Source organism: Amborella trichopoda, chromosome 9, assembly GCF_054954075.1.
Source record: "Amborella trichopoda isolate Santa Cruz 75 chromosome 9, AtrichopodaSantaCruz75HAP2 v2.0, whole genome shotgun sequence".
Taxonomy (NCBI): Eukaryota; Viridiplantae; Streptophyta; class Magnoliopsida; order Amborellales; family Amborellaceae; genus Amborella; species Amborella trichopoda.
The window spans coordinates 8,635,714-8,656,049 of NC_142344.1; the positions used below are offsets into that span (position 1 = coordinate 8,635,714).

General features: G+C 37.9%; 2 protein-coding genes across 10 annotated transcripts; both read left to right on the top strand.

Annotated features, from left to right (window-relative positions):
* Positions 1-333: 333 nt before the first annotated feature.
* Positions 334-11,525, top strand: AKRP (ankyrin repeat protein). Of its 9 annotated transcripts, none has more exons than XM_088847689.1 (10): positions 334-1,247; positions 3,076-3,152; positions 8,280-8,378; positions 8,533-8,631; positions 9,110-9,398; positions 9,615-9,704; positions 9,789-9,887; positions 9,992-10,090; positions 10,471-10,630; positions 11,164-11,525. In XM_088847689.1, exons 1-5 carry the CDS (start codon positions 368-370, stop codon positions 9,374-9,376), a joined length of 1,422 nt encoding a protein of 473 aa, XP_088703815.1. In that variant the 5' UTR covers positions 334-367; the 3' UTR covers positions 9,377-9,398; positions 9,615-9,704; positions 9,789-9,887; positions 9,992-10,090; positions 10,471-10,630; positions 11,164-11,525. The 9 variants fall into 9 exon arrangements, with proteins under 9 accessions (XP_088703815.1, XP_088703819.1, XP_088703817.1 ...); XM_088847693.1 differs by having other exon boundaries at positions 9,148-9,398; XM_088847691.1 differs by having other exon boundaries at positions 10,949-11,320.
* A 195-nt stretch (positions 11,526-11,720) lies between these two features.
* Positions 11,721-15,366, top strand: LOC18424166 (uncharacterized). Its single transcript, XM_006828759.4, has one exon. The coding sequence runs from the start codon at positions 12,265-12,267 to the stop codon at positions 14,266-14,268; it is 2,004 nt and encodes a 667-aa protein (XP_006828822.1). The 5' UTR covers positions 11,721-12,264; the 3' UTR covers positions 14,269-15,366.
* Positions 15,367-20,336: the final 4,970 nt, after the last annotated feature.

Genomic DNA, 20,336 nt, shown 5'->3' on the forward strand with positions numbered 1-20,336 from the left:
AATTGTACAGTTTGATCTAGACTTAGTTGAACAGAAAATCCACCGAAAAACAAAACGGGCCGAAACTCTATGGCTTGGGAGACACAGGTCATGGCTCGTACTCAGTCCGTCTCTTGCGTTGGCCCCCAAATATGGGATTCAGTGAGTTTTGGACTGCCAACGTTTCTGAGTTGGTGTGCTACAAAATCAGAATTAAGCGCGTTTAGTGGTCATGAAACAATCTCATTCATGTTTTATGCTGTATACGAATGCTCCAAGACCAAACGAATTTATATTAATAAAAAAATTTGTAATAAAAATTGGTTTTTAATTGTTTTTTTTTTTTACTTCCACAGGCTCTGAAACTGGACCATCTCTCTTGCACACCATGATTCTGAACCAACCCACCTTCTCCTTAAACCCTCCCTTCAATTCCTTTCTCTCTCCTCTCTTCCCCAAAACAAAAACCCCAACTGCACTCTCCTCAAAAGACCACAAAGAAACCTTCTTTTGCCATAGCCCTCTCTCTCATCCAGGCTCCTACTCCCCTATCCTCTATCTTTTCCCCTCAAAACACCCCAAAAAACCCTTTCTTCAAAATTTATCGCCACCATCTTACTCAAACCCTAGTCATGAAGAAGATGACCACGTTATTGGCGACTGTATCGTCCTCGAAGAAGGGATTTTCGAGGACCCATTTGCTCAGCAAGAATTTCCTGAGAAACCCAGAAAGCCAAAACCAGTTGTGGTTGAGAATTTGGTACCGGATGACTGGAAAGAGGCAGCGAAAGAGCTCAACATGAGTAAGAGAGAGAGGAGACAAATTGCTCAGAAAATGGAGTTTGGTAGTCGACTGGCTAAGAACAAGCCGAGGGTTATTGATATGGATCAGTATTCAGCTTATAGATCAGAGAAATTATCTCAATTGAAACCTATTGTTTTGGACAAGCCAGAAGGTTTTCATGAGAATTCGAATGACTTTTCTAGGATACCGGACCCAATTAACGATCGTAGTGATGACAATGGTGAATTGGGTCTTTCTTCTAATCATGAAGGAGGAGCTGAATTGTGTTTTTCTTCAAATGATGAAGGTGGGGATGAATTGAGTTTCTCTTCTAATGGTGGTGGTGAGTTGGGATTTTCTTCTAGTTTGAGAGTCGTTCCTAGAAACCCTAGGTTGGAACTTGAGGGTGGAAGCTTTGATGATATAACGGAGATGTTTAACGGTGGTTATAATGGCAGGGAGGAAAGCAAAGAGAAGTCTCAAGGTGTTCACTTCCTTCTCTCTCTGTTTTGCATATTTTGATTATGTTGAGGTGCTTGTTGTTCTTTTGTTGACAATACTGAGTTCCCAGGATTAAATGTCATTTTGTTAGTAAACAATTAAAAAAAAAGCTCTCACTACCGGTGTTCTTACTATCTTTTGAAGAACACAAAATCCAGTATCTGGAATTTTCAGAGGTTTCCTTAGGAGATATTGACATTAGAATTAGTGGCTATGTTCTTCTCTACAGTTTCCATGTAGATGGTGCAGATTTCTACCTTTTATTTTTCTTCATTGCTCTTGATATGTTTGTTGTTAAATTCATCTGCACATTTTCCAGAGGATTGTTGGTCCGTCTATGCTAACAAATGTGTCAACCAAGATGGTTCTTTAGAACTGGACACACTATCTTGTTTATAATAGTCGAATTGGATCGAGCAAGAACTTGGAAACTAGGAAAACAACGAACTGAGCATACGAAAGAGGTGTTCATTCGTAAACCCAACACACGCTTTTGTTTTATCTCTCTTTCCAGTGCACCTTTCTTATTTTTCTCTTATATTTCCTTGAATGATTTTGCCCAAGAGACATATATAGGAGAGGCTAATGTAAGTAATGGATAAACATTCCTTAACATGTAGAATTTCAAAATGATGATGAAAGCAGCACAACGTCTTGTGTAATTCATCAACATAATGTAATCTACATAGGGTGTGGGGACCAAGAGCTTCTTAATTTATAGCATGAAAATGTCATCTCATGAATACATTAATTTCGTTTGTTTTTCCCAAAGCTCAACTCATATTCACCTGATAAACGAGCTAACAGTCAATAAAACACCTGAGATATTAAGAGGTTAACTATAAAACAGCAAACCTATTACTAAAAGAATTTCTCTGCTCTAGGACACTACTACCAATATGGCTCATGGCATTAATGGATATGATCAAACTCCAAAGCTGATACAACTTAGAGATTTCTAATGAGATCAATGTTCAAGTTCCAGGGCTGATTCAGCAGTAAGTTTATGTTTCTCAAATACTTGAATAGCAGATTGACGTGGTGCTAGCTTAGGAATGAGAATTTGATGGCTGTGTGGGAGCCTGAAAGCAGTCATTCTTCAATAGCGAATTGCCTTGGAATCATGGTGCTTGAAAGAGGTAACACCACCATTGGAGATGAATGTGGAATCTGAGGGTACCTGGCTGCAGGCATAATATGTCACATGCATTTTATTGATGGAATGTACTTCTAGAATTCAGTTTTTTAATTCTTTGAGTAGAAAGTGCCTCAAACTTGTCCTGCGTAATTGGGACTTTTACACAATATCTCAACTATATGCTAACCAATACCATGATTTACTGATTAAGAAAAGAAAATAGAAGAAACGATAATACAAATTGGATCATGTGTGACATAGATTCTTTATATCTGTAATGTTTGGAGCATCTCTTTCTCTCTCTCTCACTCTCTCTAATTCTCTCACTCTCTCTCATTCTAAAAATGTAGTCGACTTATTATCGGCAATATATTCGATATCATGGTTTGACTTTTTATGGAAAACTAGGAATATGATAACATTTTGATTGTGAAGCGGAACTTTCAGTGTTGTTTGTTTACAATTCCAGGGCAAAAGCTCTGAATAATTTATTGGAATTATGGGTTGGTCTACTATATTCCTATTTTATGTTTCTAAAAATGCTAGTGTATAGAGGAATAATGTGAATCGGTGATTGGTCTAGTTTGTCCAATACATTACATATTGGTTAAAATGTTGGCTGCTTTCTGGATATGGATGTTAAGTAATGACAAACAATATGCTTGTTGTGTAGGTCCTCGCAAGTTGTTAACAAACGAGGAAAAAGTCCTTCTGAATATGCGCGTACCTCGTCTTTCAGATGCTACTTCAGTAAGTTTTATTTTTCCTTCAGACACTTATAGGGGGTCATTTGTGTGAAACTGGGCAGGATGGCCTTATATCTCATGGGCTCTTTGCTCTAAACTTTTTGTGGGCATGTTTGTTCTATACCTGAGAACATGACCTCTTTTTGGTAAACATGATGCCTAACTCTGACTGCTTGACTTAAGTACCTTCTCTTTTTCTCTGAGTTTCAAAAACCTATTATTTCTTCAGTGGATAACATTAATAGTGGACGGATAATGTTAAGTCGTGTGAGGAATGCACCCAAAGGGAAGGGAAAAAGAGTCGTCTTCTTCTGAAAGCATCTCCATTAACTTCTTCCTAAGCAAGCTCTTCAAGGACATTCAAATTGGAGATCAATTTTGCTCATCTCACCTCATGGAGGATTGCAAGGCAGGCAACCCATTAACTATTGACTGGGAATCCTCATTAATCCATAAAGTGGAGCCCCTATTGTAAATAGTTTTTTAAATTACAAAGATCTGTATTGTAAGACTGCTTCATTCCTTCTATGATTGTTAAATTTCAAGCATGAAAACTGATTATTAGATTATGCCATCAATTATATGTGAACTGTTTTGGATGCTTGTGTGAAGGAGATGATAATTGTTTCAAAAGGACATAAAAAATCATTATTGTAAGGACCAATGTTTGAGTAATGGGACTTGAGTCTTACTTGGGGTGACCTGGCTTGACAAGTCCTCAGTTGGGCCACCGAATCCTGCTTAAACGTCAAAAAAAAAAAAACCTGAATATACAGAAAACATGAGGAAAATGGAAATATTATTTTTAAAAAAAATATAAAACTATGAAAGTTTTGAGCACTTGTAGATAATTTTTATCTTCCATACTGCCACATGTTCATTCAGTAGTCCTAAATCTGGTACATGACAAATAATGTTACATAGGAAAATCAAATTTCAAAATGATTAACATATGAGTTAAATTACACAATCTAGAGCCAATATGAAGATGAGGAGGCTCAAGTCATCCTGAGCACCATAATCCCGATCATTATCATCCTAAGTGTATCTGCATTAATTTAAGAGTGAGAATGTGGGTTGAGAAACTTGGCTAGTCCAACCCTTGTGCTTGCTTGCATCTTGCTGCTCGTGCTCGGTCTTAGGAGCCTTTCTATCACCACCATCATCTGTATTAGTGGCCTCATGCATGTCATTATGATCATCTCCTCCTACTTGTGCTCCTTTAACCCGTTCATCTCCTTCAGCTTTTGCCCCCTAATTCCTACCTTTTTCCTCGTCCCTGAGGCCATCTGTCTTCTTATATGGTTCCTCCACTTCCACCAATCACTTCTCAGCTGAATCCTCTAAAAATATATGATCCAAGTTGATTGGGTCATTTTATCTTTTCTCCTCAGCCGCCGCTCTAAGAAGTTTGAAGTTTGACCAGGTTTTGAAGCCTGGCAACGGTCAATGTGCTCCTTGGGGTGTGCATCCACCAGAGCATAATCCAGTTTCGCTTACAATGCATAGCAAAACAAATTTAGCTTGGAGCCTTGATGGCTATATTCTCTAGGTGAGATGCTCTAGTGCCGTAAGGTTCCTACCACTTTGCTGTAAAATGAGAAAGAACTCATAAGAAAGGTCCTAAATGACATTAAAAGAATAAGAAATAACTCATAAGAAATGACTTGAGAGTGCACCTGGATTTAGCCGGGTGCGAGATTTCATAGAAACATCAATTGCAAATTTTTCTTACACATCCATATACATAAAAAAATGAGGAGAAGGTCAAGGTTTAGTCATTAGTAAATATAAAAATGAATGACTTAAGGAAATTTCTTAAAAAGCATTTGTTTCTTACCTCCTTTAGAGCTTCAATATGTCTCCTTCCACTTGGTTCAGATCTCTCTCTACATTCAAAGAATAAGAAATAAAGAAATATAAGACATGACTTGAGAGTTCACTTGGATCTAACCAAGTGTGAGATTTCCTAGCAACATCAGTTGGAAATTTTTATTGTGCATCCATATACATAAAATAATGAGGAAAAGGTTGAGGTTTAGTGATATAAAAATGTGGCCTGCATTATTTGCAAATAAATGAGTTAAGGAAATTTCTTAAAAAGCATTTGTTTCTTACCTCCTTAGAGCTTCAATATGTCTCCTACCACTTTGTTCAGATCTCCCTCTACAATTCTTCAACCCTTCCATGACCTAGGGTGCAGTGATTGTCCTAGTATTATCCTGGTTTGAAGAATAAACCTAGACAACTCAAAAATTTAAGTGATCCCCATGATTAATTGCGTGAACCCTTATCAATCATAAACCATAATCGAATTTATGAAATCCAAATGACTAACTATTAAGTATTTAAATGTCAAAACCATTTATCTGCTGTATGAATTCGCTGGCACAACAAGGTGTTCCATTTGTGATCAGTTATCACCCCCACTTCGGAAGAAAATGAGAATGTGGTTTTGATGTACACTGCCACTAAAGGAGCTATAGCTGCTACTCTCTGCTCGCTTCTATCCTGGAACCTCTTGCTAGTATTTATCTCTTCAACTTCCCTTGCAATCTGTCGTTAACTTCACTCAAAAAAAAAAAAACTTCCCTTGCAATCTATGTCCTCGAGATAGAGCATGCACCTATGGTCTGAAGGCAACACCTATGGTCTGAAGGCAACCATCTTATTAAGCCTTGCTAGTGACCTCAAATGGATTCCTGGATAATTGTGAGTAGCAAAGCAGGTGATGCCATGCCTAATCAACTCGCTGCCATCAGTGTTCTGGCTTATCAAAACTAGGATCAATGAGTGGTTGTATGTTGATGTCGTGCCCATCTTCCTCTTATCCACAATCTCCTCTCTTGAGCTTGCTAATGCCTTTTAGCATAAGGTCAACGCAATGGGCTCCATAGGAGCTCCGTACAAAATGCTTCCTCAACTTCATGAGCTTCCTCTCTGCATTGATGCAGTTTTTGCATCATTAGTTATAACCTGAACTACATACTATTAACCAGCGTGTCTCACCACATCCCAGCATGTCTCACCACATCATCTAATAATCTACACAATAGCTTCCCATCTTTTACTGCTCCTGTGGCATCGACACTATTGTGAAACACCATCTCATGGGCAATACACTAAAAAGTTAAGAAAAGTTCTTCCCTTCGTATCCTTCCACCTATCAGACATAATTGTGACAACTGTTTTATTCCACATCTACTTGTATTTATCTATGAACTAGCTGGCCCCAGTCACTCTTAATCTAAGGAGGGCCCATTATGCTCATATTCAGTGGGAGCCTTGACTCTACATCAGCAATCATCAAGATCATGGGCATGTGGTATTCATTCTTGGTCGCATTGAAAGGGGTGACAGGATCATAAAACCACTTTGTTGTTGCCTTCGTCATGCACTTCCTTATTGTTTTACTGAAGCTGGTCTTGATGTTTATCTTCTTAGATAAAGATTTATAATGGTAAGGGCCAATTTGATTTTGGGAAAGTTGTGTGGGGTAGATGGGTTGAGTGAACAGAGTGGCTGAGGGGGTCTAAACTATGATCCTTGTCCCCAACCTGTGACCTCCCATCCCTCACCATGAAACTCATACATCTAAACAAACTAGGAGAACAGCCACCACGTCCTTGGCAATGTGCCTCGAGGTAGTCCCTGACCCCTCCCCACCACACCTTCCCATACCTCTGTTGGAGGTATGTATCCTCTAAACTTGTCATCCGTTTTTTGAGGCTCAGCTTAGTCAACTCGGACTCGGTCTTGGCCTCTGACAGAGGCGAATCCACTGTTTGAGTTTGTTACTCTCTAGAATGGCGGGCTCTGCCCCTCTTTCTTCCCTTCTCTTACTCTTTCATAATGCCCTTTGTTTCTCTCTGCTCTCTCCCTCTCTTCATCACACTCTGAAAACTTCTCACGTCCCATACCTCTACCCTATCTTTGCTCCATATCGTCTTCCTCCTGCTCTCTTTCTCTCTCTACACCACTTCTTGAATGTTCTCATCTCTCGTATCTCTCACCATCTCACTCTGTTTTTCCCTTTTCCCCTGATTCTCTCAAAGACCTCTCCTTTTTGTTGCAGCTTAAGGAACCCCTTTTTGTATTCAAGCACCTGGCTTTTGTGGGTTGCCATATTACGGATCTTGTACAAAAACAAACTTATATGTTAACAATATTAGTCAAACTTCTCTCAAAAATTGAAAAATGGATCTGGGGCTTAAATTTGGGGCTGAAATACCTCCAAATGAGTCCCAAAGTGATAGAAATACTCCCAAAATTTTGAACAGATGAAAAGAACCTCAAAAGGGGAAGACAATTGGATTTTGGCCGGTTCACACTGCTACGGTGAACTGGCTGAATTCAGTTCATGTGGGGCAACTCCTTGGTTTGGCGGCCTTCGGGACCAGGGACCAGGGACCAGGGACCAGGGACCACTTGATTCCGAGAGACTTGTGCTATTTGTGCCTGAGTTGCTGGTTTTTTAAATACTAGTAAGAACAAAGTGCAACATATGTAGTATTCAATTAGCCCTTTTCATAAAAGGACCATATTTAACTCTTTCATGTAAGGACCATATATGGTGTGATGAAGAGAGATGTTATTAAAATATCTTAATGGAAATTAGGACAAATTGCATATTTTCTTGCCAAAGGATATGGGAGTGGACCTTTGAATTTATAATGAGCAAGTTAAGAATGGTCAATCTCGTTTTCTATATGGAAGAGGGTTGATAGAGAAACTTGGTGCGTATTATTATTATTTGTTTATTACTTATATTATAAAAGAAATTCAAATGTTAACGTACTTTTCACATTTTGCTTTCTGACACCTATGGATGGTTGTTTGGGGCCTCCACTTATGAACACCTCTCTAATCGGAGTTAGTGTAAGCAAACAACAGAGCCTCTCAATGAGCTCCCATTGTAGTCATTGTACTCTAATTATCATAATTTTCTGGTGCATGCCTATTCCTTGCTATGGTAATGATACTGTATATTGTCTCATATGTGCTGCTGCTTCTGCTTGTGCAATACTGCTATCAAATTCTCCTCATGCTTTGAGTCAAGTTTGTTATCAATTGAACTTCAACATAACTAGAATTTATCAGTACTAACATATCGATACGGACATTTCTTCAGGACAAGTGGCTACCGGTACACACACTTGCAGTGTCAGGGCAGTTTTATCTTCTGAATGCATTGCTAAAACACAATGTTGACATCAATGCTACTGATAAGGTGCACATTGTGATAAATAAGGGCCTTTTGAGTTATGTCTTAATACATTGTTAAGTTCTATTCTGCAACATTGCACCTTGTGATGTTTTCATGGTTGCTGAGATCTTTATGTTCCTCATTCTGAACTCTAATATGGGAAGTGAATATTTTGCAGGATGGATTGACTGCTCTTCACAAGTCTATACTTTGTAAGAAACAGGCGATAACCAATTATCTTTTGAGAAACTCGGCAAATCCTTTCGTTCGTGATGATGTGAGTATGACTTCATTACCATTTTTGGAACATGTGTTTGCCGAAGCGTATTTTGTAGTTGCCGTTAAAGTTTTTATATTTGAAAGTTGTAAAAGTTTGCGAATTTATGTTTTTGTATCCATTCTTTCTATGGGTATCTTTTTGTATCTAACAGAAAACAAAAGCCAATACTCCTGAAAACCTTGCTATAAATTATTTAATGCAAGCTAAATTTTTAGTTCGCGGAATAATCGGGAGTCATTTCTTCAGCACCTCATCAAGGTTTCCTTCCAGAATGAATAAGAGTGTGTTTTTTTTTTTGGGTTTCCCATTTTCCCAAACCAATGGCAAAGACATATTAAATGAATGCGGACCTTTATTCATACTCGATAAGCATGCCGAACATCAATTGATTTTGTCCCATAATAGTTTGATGTTGTCTGACCCATGTTACTTAAATATGTAACTCTGTGGTAGTTGATCATGTTATCTTTTGAAGGGAAAATTTTCTACTGTTGGGGCTGTCAATTTCTGCAGCATTGTGAGGACCCCCCAAATATCACTCGTTTGTTGGACGGGGGCTCCACTTCAACTACAACTTTGGATCGTCCATTCTTTGGCAACAAGATCTACAACTTTAGGAGCTGACTTATTCATTTATCTATATATTTGGGAATTTATGAGAAGGTCAAAATATGGCTATTTGCAAAATCAAGTGGTAAAAATCCATTCTAACATGGTTTTGTGGGGTTCCATCAATGTATGAAACTGAACAGCCCCATCCAAAGGTAATTTTCCATCTCTAATTGTTCTCCATCCCACATTTCTATTTATTTGGCTTTCATAGGTAAAAGAATTTCTTTTTTTCTTAATAATCCTGTAAACAAATATTTCCAGGAACACATGGCAACTTTTCTTATTTTTTACTGTGAATGGCACCCCAACTTAATTTAGAGTTATTTCATTCTATGGTGCTTAATGCATGTTTTGCCAATTTTTGCCAGTTCCATGTAACAGGCATGAGTGGAAGGGGAGAGGGAGTTTTGTAGCATATTTCAAATCAGAATCATGCTTTTCTCTTTTAATATGCCAGTGTAAACAATGGAAAACTTTTCTCTTTTTTCATGACCTGTCATCGTATGCTAGCACTTTGATTTTCTACTTGTTGCTCACAACAGGATGGAGCTACCTTGATGCATTATGCAGTTCGAGTTGCTTCAGTCCAAACAATTAAAATCTTACTTTTGTACAATGTCGACATTAACCTTTCTGATGATGTGAGTTCTCTTACCTTTTGAATTTAGAGCTGCATGCTTTTAATTTTTCTATAATTGTTTCTTGTGGGCTTTTCGTAAGGTGCATAATTTGTCTCCCTGTGCAGTATGGGTGGACACCTCTACATCTTGCCGTGCAAACCCGAAGAACTGATTTAGTAAAGCTATTATTAATCAAAGGTGCCGATGCTAAATCAAAAAATAAGGTACTTTGGGTTTAAGTGTTGTAATTTTGGTTTAGATATGTCGTGACTTGCTATGGTCCATTTAATCCTTAAACAAGAGTTTTCATGTATTGATAAATGGCTCCCTTTCAAAAGAAAAGGAGCTACCTTTCAAAAGAAAAGGAACCTTTTTTGTATTATTTCTTTAAACACTGGTTATGCAATATTTCCATTCAATAATCTCTTTTCTTTTCTCTCAAGCCCCATGTACTTCAATAGTTGGATTTTCTCTTCCTTCCCTATGAGGTCTTCCCAGCCAATAATCTTTTTTGTTGTCTTGGTTCCCATGTATTACAATAGCTGGAAATTTTTTCCTCTTTGTACCTAGTTTTCTGAACCTTTTGACGTGTGCATTTTGCCAGGATGGTTTGACACCATTGGATATTTGTCTTTATTCTGGTAGAGACATGAGGACGTACGAGCTTTTAAAACTGCTTAAACAGCTTCCAAGGTCACATTAATTACTATGGATGCTACCTGAGCCTATTATCTTGGGCATGGTCTATCCCAATAATGATTAAGGTGATTTTCTTGACTACCTTCTAATGATTAAGGTTATTCTCTTGACCATTGTCTACCTCCTAATCACCAGTTTTAGATGTGAGCATCTAAACTCGGAATACTACCTCTCTTCCTCTCTCACATATGCACAACGCAGCTCTCTCTCTCTCTCTCTCTCTCTCTCTCTCTCTCTCTCTGTTCATGCGTGCGTGTGTGTTTGTGTTTGTGGGGGGAGGAGGAATTGCCTGCATATTTCCAGGCATCTAGTTTCTTTTGTTACGTTACAATTACATTGTTGTTAACACCCCACTGCTCTCACTTTCTCTTACATAAAAGCAGCTTGGTTCAACTTGATGCTGATGTCTTTTGAAATGTTTGGAAAAATGAACTTCAATGAAGAGAAGAGGTGTTGATATATGGCATTTGATCTTGAGTTAGGGTTTCTATGGAGAGAGGAGAGAAATTTACTTGAAAATTCTGCCTCTTTTTTAGCGTGTTTGTCTTGATCGCTGAACAAAAGGCAATTCTGCTCTTTCTTTACCCTGCTTGTGCAGGTGCTACCACAACATGTTCGATTCTGTCACCTTCTGAACCATGCTTGTTTAGAAAATGCGACTTAAGTGGCTATTTCTACTTGGCTATTCAATAGAGCCAGAGAAGGAAAAACATGTCTCGTCTTTATTCTTGTCGTAGGAAGAATATCGCCACATAGGTGGTCTAGAGTGGAGGAACAAATTGGTCTCATTGTCTCTGAACATGAAGCCTTTAAGGGTATGTAAATTTTCAGCAATATATTTCCATCTTTTTTATCTTGGATGATTTGGTAGTCGAGTCGACTGGCATTGTAATTTAAACGCTTTTATATGCAAAAATGATATATGAGGCTTACTCGAGCAAAAATATTGAACTTCTAAAATTATTGGTCCCGGCTTCCCAATTTCTTTTTCATTAAACAATAAAATAAGAGATTCATTTCGTTTGTTCACAGTCACATACTGTTTCTTTTACATAAAAAGTGCATACTTTTATTTGGAAACAAGTTAGGTTAGACTATTTACCTTTGGTATAAAGAGATGATGGGCAACCTCGAACAATATTTACCTTTGGTATAGGGACGTAATGGTTGCCGTTGGCCTTTGAATGTGAAGTTGGTTAGCTTGACGTGTGTCATTGACAGGTCTCAGGGTCTAAGAGAAAATTTTTCGAATTTTTGACATATTCTAGATTGTCAAATTTTACGTCCAATGGCTAGATGTGATTGTGACTGGTAAGAAAATTTAAATGGTCTGTCATTGTTTCTTCATCTTTGGAGCACGATTCATTCCCCATTCAAGCAGATCCATCCGTTAAAGACCGAGTAAGGGAGGGGGTAGCTTTATATCACTAGAGTCTAGAACAAAAGCTGGAAGAGCCGGAGCTAGAAATTGATGTTTAAGCTAGAGAGACAGAACAACAATTTAACGAGAAAAAAAGAAAGAAAACACTATTTAAGCAAATATATATTTGTAGGGAGAGAGAGAGTGGGGCTTGGCTCGGAAATGTATTTGTGCTATATTTCTCCGATGTATTTCAAAGAGTCAGAAACCTTGCCTCTGCTAATTACTTCCTCCATTGAAAACTGAAACTGCAAAACAAAACCATGTGCTAAAGCACAGATGCTGCCCCTCAGGCCGTCCCTTCACAGGCTCCACCTTCCTTCTACGCAACCATGTCTCCACCATTGGAGCTCTGCGATCCCTTCTCTCTGTACAGTCCATCAAAAACGAACCACCCAACAAAAGAAAACCACCACCCAACCAGTTCAATTCCACCAATCAGAAAACGAACAACCCAATTTGCACAAAACACACAATGACACATTCTCTTGCAACATGAAGATTGCAAGCCTTGCTCGCAACCATGAAATCAGACAAGCTCGTCGAGTATTTGATGCAATGGTCAAAAGAGATGTGGTTTCTTGGACCACCATGATGGCTGCCTACATTAAAAACAATGACCTTCCTAAAGCCCAAAAGCTATTTGACGAAATGCCTGAAAGAAATGTAGTTGCATGGACCGCCATGCTCGATGGTTATGCAAAAGTTGGCAGGCTTGGCGAGGCCAAGAGAATCTTTGAAACAATGCCCCACAAAAACATTTTCACTTGGACAAGCATGATTGGTGGGTGCACAAGAGCAGGCCTCATGGATGAAGCGCGTCGCCTTTTTAATATGATGCCCATGCACAATCCTTTCTCGTGGACCATAATGCTCACAGGTTATGTTCGTTGGGGTCGGCTTGAAGAGGCCCGACTCTTGTTTCATGAAATGCCTGAGCGTAACGTGGTGGCATGGACTGTGATGCTTTCTGGCTATACACGAGAGGGACGTATCGAAGAGGCTCGGCACCTCTTTGATGTGATGCCACAAAAGAATGTTTATTCTTGGAATGTGATGATCTCAGGTTATTTGCATGTTGGGTGTGTTGACGAGGCTTGGAAACTTTACTGTGAAGCCCCAAGCAAGAATGAGGTGACTCATACTGCGATGCTTGTTGGGCTTGCGGAGAATGGCATGTTATGTGAAGCTCGTCGAGTCTTTGATGCGATGCCAAAACGTGATGTCGCAGCATGGAATGCCATGCTTATGGCATACTCCACTAATGTTGAAGAGGCATGTCGAGTCTTTGAGTCCATGACACAACGGAATCTTGTGTCATGGAATACCATGATTGATGTGTATGGAAAGCATGGGCATGGGTTTGAGGCTATGGGTCTACTGGATCGCATGAGGCGTGAAAGCAATGTGGAGCCTGACCACTGCACCCTCACGAGCATGCTCCTTACATGCTCAGGTGTGGTGCATGTGATGCATATCCATGCGCTTGCTGTACATCTAGGGTTCGACTCTGACATTGGCTTCTGTAACGCCTTGATAACAAATTATTCGAGGTACGGTGATTTCGGTTCGGCTCGACATGCCTTTGAGATGCTTAGAGTTAGGGACCTTGTTTCATGGACTGCGATGGTCTTGGCATGTGCTGAGCATGGACTAGGGTGCTCTGCACTTCAGGTCTTTGCAAACATTCTAAAGCATGGAGAAACACCTGATGGGGTCACATTTGTGGGTGTGCTCACAGCTTGTAGCCGAGCTGGTCTCATAGAGCATGGATGGTCGTGCTTTCAAGCAATGGAGCGTGTGTATAATGTGATCCCTAGGCCTGAGCATTATGCATGTATGGTGGACATGCTGGGCAGGCTAGGTAATCTGGAGGAAGGTGAGAGGCTTATTGAGGAAATGCCATTTGAGCCTGATGAGGTTGTGTATGGTGCGTTACTTGGAGCATGCAGGGTGCATGGAGATGTGGAGCGTGCAAGTCGTGTGGGTGCAAAGTTGCTCGAGGTCGATCCTGGTAGTTCGGGGGCCTATGTGTTGCTTGCAAATGCGTATGCAGCAGAGGGGAGGTGGGGTGAGGTTGCAGGGGTCAGAAGGTTGATGAGAGACAAAATAGTAAAAAAGCAGGGTGCATATAGTGAGATAGAGGTGAGGAATAGGGTGCATACTTTCTTTGTGGGTGATAGGGTCCACCCTCTGGCTAGGGAGATATATGGCATGTTGGAAGAGGGGCTATTACCAATGATGAAGGAGATGGGGTACATGACCAAGATGTCCATGAGGTAGTGTGCACTTCAATCTGGCAAAGGCTGCATGAATGGGCCTTGTAGTCCCCACTGAGCTGTTAAAAAAAACTTGTCCTTATAAAATTTTTTTTTTGCTTTTTAAAGAAAAGAGCCTAGGTTTAATTGGTTAGTGACTTACCACATTTTAAAGAAAAGAGCCCAGGCTTAATTGGTTAGTGCTTGATGATTTGCAACACTACGGCCTAGGCTCAATTCCTACAAAGGGTAGGAGCCCTCTCTCCATTGAATCACCCAAAAAAAATAAAAGCTGCGTGGATGCAAAGGAGATATGGAGATCACTAATGACCTTTTTGGGGATGTCCAAAAGTTCCTAAGTGCCTGTTCGGTTCCATGGAAAAACTTTCTTGAAAATTCTGAGGAGAGGTAGAATTAAGGGTTCAGGGAAGTGAGAAGCTATGGAGTTTGTAGGAGAGAGATGATCGAGATGAAGAAGATTCATTTCTGGGGAATAAATTCTTCCGAAGAGAGGGAGAATTAAGGGTTCAAGGAAGAGAGAAGCCATGGGTTTTGTAGGAGACAGATGATCGAGATGAAGAAGATTCATTGGAGAATAAATTCCACCCACTTTTAAGATATTTACCAAAAAAAAGGTGAAAATGGAGATAGCAGGGAGATTTTCTTCCAATTTGGACATCAGTGGAAATCATTGAAAATGCCTCATTTCCAGATAAGGTTATCCTGTAAATTCATAATATGAAGACCCATGGGGCTGCCCTAAGTGGTAACAATCAAGATTCATTGAAATAACTAGTTATGATTTATTTCGAATCTTATCCTCTAACAAAGAAAGGCTGATGCCATAAGTTTCCGACCTCACCAAGAAACTAGTGTTTTTATTTATTTATTTATTTATTGGGGTAGATTACCCGGGATTCAAACCTTGGATTTCATCCTGCAAAGTATAAATGCAGTGGTTTTCCTTGATGTTTTGCATAGGTGTGTATTAACATGTTTTTAACCAGGTGACCATTTGGAGTCCGTAGCTAGATTGGAAGGACTTGTAGCTTTGAGGTGGGAGCTCCATCTCATCTTATACACATAGAAGAAGAAATAAAAGAAAAACAAGGAGGAAAGTAAAGTTCTTTCTGGTTTCATTTATGCTCTACTTTAATAACAACGAGTTATATGGGTGTTTAGGTGCTTCATCTGTTCCATATTAACTAAGAGCCAGTTTGTAGGAGTGTGTGCTTAAATACGTTAATTTCATGAAAAATGATTCCTTTGAGTGTTACTTTAAAGTCGGTTATTCTTTCATTTTTCCTTCATTTAAAATATAGGAAAAGTATACATTGAGACCATTTATCTTTGATACAAGGTGATCACAATTAATCTTGACGAGTGGATGCATTGACCAAGTTCAAACTATAAAAGAAATTTTCTCGAATGTTGTAACGCACCCAGCTATCAGATTTCACGTCGAATAGTTGTGAGTAATTGTGACCACCTTGTATCAAAGGCGAATGATCTCATTGTATACAAACCCTAAAATATGTGTGTTCCTTTTTGGGGCCTGTTTGGATGGTAATTAATTTTATCACTAATATATTATAATTTGGTTTATTTTGTGGAATATTACTTAGTTATTTCGTAGGTATCTAGTTACACTTTTCAATACGACTAGTTGAAGTCGTGCTTTAAAAAATCAGCATCTATAGATTCTATGAAATTTCTTCTATTATTTTGTGTGTATCCTATGTAGACATATATAGAAGTCTGGGATCCTTGTTTTCTCAACATATAAAAGGGTGCAATCTATATAGGGATGCAACATTATTAGTAGAAGTCAGGTTGAGGTATCATATATTGTTTATTTTTGTTGGACGATATAGATTTGATATATTTTTTTAAGGCAGTGTCAAAAAGTGTCGTATGAGACAATGTTGAATCTAAACCGTTCAAATAAAATAAACGGTGTAGTTAATGCAACCTTACATCTTCTTCAAGTAAGGTTGCATCCTTAAATGAACTTTTCTCCTATACAAAATCCTAATACACAATTAGCGGCTCCAAACTTCAATAAGTTATAATATAATTTTCTATTATACCGAAGTTCATGTGGAGTTTCATTTATGTACTTATAAGTTACTATGTAATAAAGCTTCGGCCCATAATGATGGAGGCAAACTAGTATTTACAATCATCGTGGTAACAATTTCTGCTAAAGATCTCCTTTTTTCCTTGGCAATATTATTTTTTTGAGGGGTATAAGGGGTGTTACTTGAGTTATATCACTATGTTCACCAAAATTTGAAACCCCATTGATAAATATCGTTCACCCCTATCACTTTCTACAATTTTAATTTTTATATCAAGGTGGTTTTCAACTTCAGCTTTATGAACCTGAAGGTTTTCTAAAGCTTCATCTTCATGCCTTAACAAATCGACACAGTTGTAGTGAGAGAAAGATCCCTCTGCTTAAAACATTGTTCAAATCACAGAAAATATTATGTACAAGCCCTAGATATTCTGAATTCCTTTCAATTGTACAAAAAGGTTTTGAATAATTTTGGCTTGTACACACATTTCTTTTGAAATTTCACCCGAGTCTGAATTAATCAAAATTTAACCATAGACTTGTTAAGTAAAATTTAAATATCCTAATCTAGCATGCCTCAAAAAAAGAAACTCATAACATAAACAGAATAGGTCATTTCGTTTATAAGATCAAGTAGAACATCTAATTACCGGAGTAACCCTTCCCAAGAAATATATCATTCTAGGTTAATATGATCTTACCGATTTGATAATCATCTTAAAACTGTGCTCATTGAGAAGGTCGATGGTCACCAAGTTCTTTCTCATATATTGTACATAGTACACATTCTCGGATTGCAGGATTCGTGTAGCAAACTCGAACTAATTGGAAAGAGACTATGATGACGATGATGATGAAACATGCTCAGATAGGATAAAACAATAATCTCCATTTGAACATGGTCATTTAAACATATACAACAGCTTTAAAGTTCACTTACAATAATTTGTAATTCATATACTTCACTAAATGGAGACCTTTGTTAGGTATTGTGTTTCTATTAATTCCCGTATTTGTCTTGCCAAAGTGACTAAAGTGTACATCATTCCATTGTATAAAACCTCAAGGGTTTAAATGCATGAATATCTCAATACAAAACCATAATACATATATTCCAGCCTACAAATATGGTTTATATACATTTGAATAATAATAATCAACCCTAATAGGTCCCTTACAAATCCCTTACTAAAAAATTCAATTAAACTGAATACAATATTCAAATATGCACATTGTATATCTCTACAACATATTGCATGACTTGTACTCGCAATTCCTCATTATATCAAAATTATATGATAATTTCATTTTCATTCTTCATCATCATCATATATCATAATATTTCATACACATCATACACTTGATCATAATAATTCAATAAGATTTCAATTCGCATAAACAATAATAAATAGCATTAAAGCTCATACCGCAAGATTAAAAAACAATCTCAATATTTACACAACATAATCAATTTAACCAATCATGAATCCATTTAATAATTGTAAATACATCAAATTAACATGTAAATATACAAGAGGAAACTATGGTTCGAACCCCTTGTGCCCGGGCTACGAAAGGGGCTTTTGAGAACTTAAATTTGTCCTATTGTCTAAGGCACGGGTGATAATAATAACTCAAAGAGATCAATCAAATGGGAAGCAAATGATCACATTTATTTCACTTAATGGGGGATCAAATCATGAGAGAGACATGTATCAAAATAGCCCTTCAAAGTTTGAGAGAGATACCATACAAAATAAGGAAGTTACGATGAAACTACACTATGTGGTCTATAAGGGACCACACGAACTTTTCAACATTAAAAAGGGAACTCAATAGACTATTTCTTATGCTCAAATATGATGAAATAAACCTTTCATCAGTTGTATATTCTCCGTAAAAATTTCAGAAAACTAAGATCAAGAAATCAAGTTGAAACTACTCAAGATCATGGAGTTAGCAAGTTAGTTTACACATACTATGTGTATGGACTACACTATTGTTTTAGGACTCTTCAAATATCAAGTTTTCATGATAAAAAATAAAGAAAACTACTGTAAATTAAGAATTACAACAAGCTTTGATAATGCAAATGAAGTAAAAATTAAAAATATGAGAAGAAAAATCAATACCTTAATAAAGCAATAGTATGGGCTTGATCACATAAATAATGGACTACTCAATAGAAAAGTTTCAAATGAAAGCTCAAAGAAGAAGATAGTCTCATAAATTGAATACATGAGAATACTTTGAATCATCTTTTGCAACAATCACCTACAATCCAGTTTTAATGTGTTTGAGCGTGCTTGAGTGATTGTCCTTCAATGGGTGGTGGGACATAGGCCGTCTTGAGAATACTAGTAAAGAGGAACACCTTTTAATACCAGCATTTGAAGTTTATATCATTTAATCTTCCAAGTCTTATCAAATTTTGAATCATTTCTTTGATAGAAGTATAGCGAGCCACACTAAGAACACTAGAGTAGTTTTATTCAAGTTTAGATGTATAAAACATAAATAAGAGAGAAAAAAAAGAGTGAATTCAAGTTTTTTTAGAATTGAGTCCCCATAGCCTTGTATAGTGTTTGTGAGGGTTCATCTCAGTGGTGTGACTGTTTGATAGTGGCTCGTTAGAGAAGGAGCATGCCTTCTTCTCACACAGTAACTTCCTTTTGGTGAACAATTATTAATTCGTACACGGGGAGTCATTAACTGCCTTGGCAATTTGATGAATGTTATCTTTGAATTGAACAAATAAAGAAATCGGTCCAATAGAAACCTATTTCCAAGTTTTTGCAGGCTCTTGCCCTTGGCCTTTTATTGGGCCAAATTGATAGAGCTGTCTATAAAAAACGGGTGCATGCTGTCTCAGCACCGTCCAGGCAAAAAAGAGTATAGGGCACAAACTGTGGCCCGGGGCCAATGCCGGCCCGGCCTTTTCCTTTTTGTTTTTTCTTTTATTTTTTTTACATTTTTTTTTGGCCCAGTGCCATCGAAGAACCAATCATTTGAAAAAGGCTCTTGAAAATTCCCAAAAATGAGATTAGCACATTCAGTTTGTTTGGGTTTATGTGATTCAGCCCAAATACACCTTCAAACCTATTTGTGAGCTTATATAACCTATGACTGAAAATCTTCCTCTAGTAGCCTCAAATTTACGGAGCCAATTAGTTCACTTCAAATTTTCAAACATCCATCAACACGCTTATCTGGTCATTTTATCAAGCATTTCGAGCTTCCTCTTCACCATGTTCAAAATGTAATAACAATGGCACACTATCTATTCTCTCTCTTCTTCTTTTACTCCGCCCTCTACCTTCCAAAATTTGTGTGGGATTGGATTGAGGGATACTGCTAACATGAAGGAGCCACATGTTGCGGCCACTAAATCATGGGATCAAAGCCATCTAATAAAAACAAAATGACAATAAAAGCCATCTTAAAAATTCATTCACAAACAATTTATCGATCTTATTTCTGGGCCCTCATGATGATTATGGATGTTATGAGAGAGAGAGAGGTGTTTATATTCGACCTTCAGATCTAAAAGCTTCTCTTTTTTTGACAAGCCTTTGGACATAAAAGTACGAAATCTCTTTGTTGACTTACCAGAGAGTTGAAAGCGTTTAGAAAAAGAAAATATAGATGGATGGCCGTTTGATATGAGCAGTGTGACCTAGACACCCTGTATTAGTGTGACCTAGATACCCTCTATTCTCTGTTGGATCGTGTGATGACATGGGTGGACACACGACACTCCTACTGCACACGTTGGGCATTTACAAACTTGATTAATACGTGAAAAATTGTTTCATGCGGGCTGGACTGCATGACTACATATGCGGTCCAAAAAGTGTAAAGCAACCATCTTAAAGATGGATGTAAGTAGGTGTTCCATCCAAAAACAATAGAAATTAACAATCTAAATGTTTTCTTACTAGAATTGTTATTTGGAGTTTTTAAAATTTACTTATTTTTTCATATTCATGATGTCCATCACATGTCCTTAAAAA

Bases quoted from the DNA above. Each gene is read 5' to 3' on its own strand.
- AKRP (XM_088847687.1), top strand. From the start codon at position 368: ATGATTCTGAACCAACCCACCTTCTCCTTAAACCCTCCCTTCAATTCC. The intron at 8,379-8,532 runs GTGCACATTGTG...AATATTTTGCAG, and splicing joins ACATCAATGCTACTGATAAG to GATGGATTGACTGCTCTTCA. The intron at 9,888-9,991 runs GTGAGTTCTCTT...CTCCCTGTGCAG, and splicing joins ACATTAACCTTTCTGATGAT to TATGGGTGGACACCTCTACA.
- LOC18424166 (XM_006828759.4), top strand. From the start codon at position 12,265: ATGCTGCCCCTCAGGCCGTCCCTTCACAGGCTCCACCTTCCTTCTACG.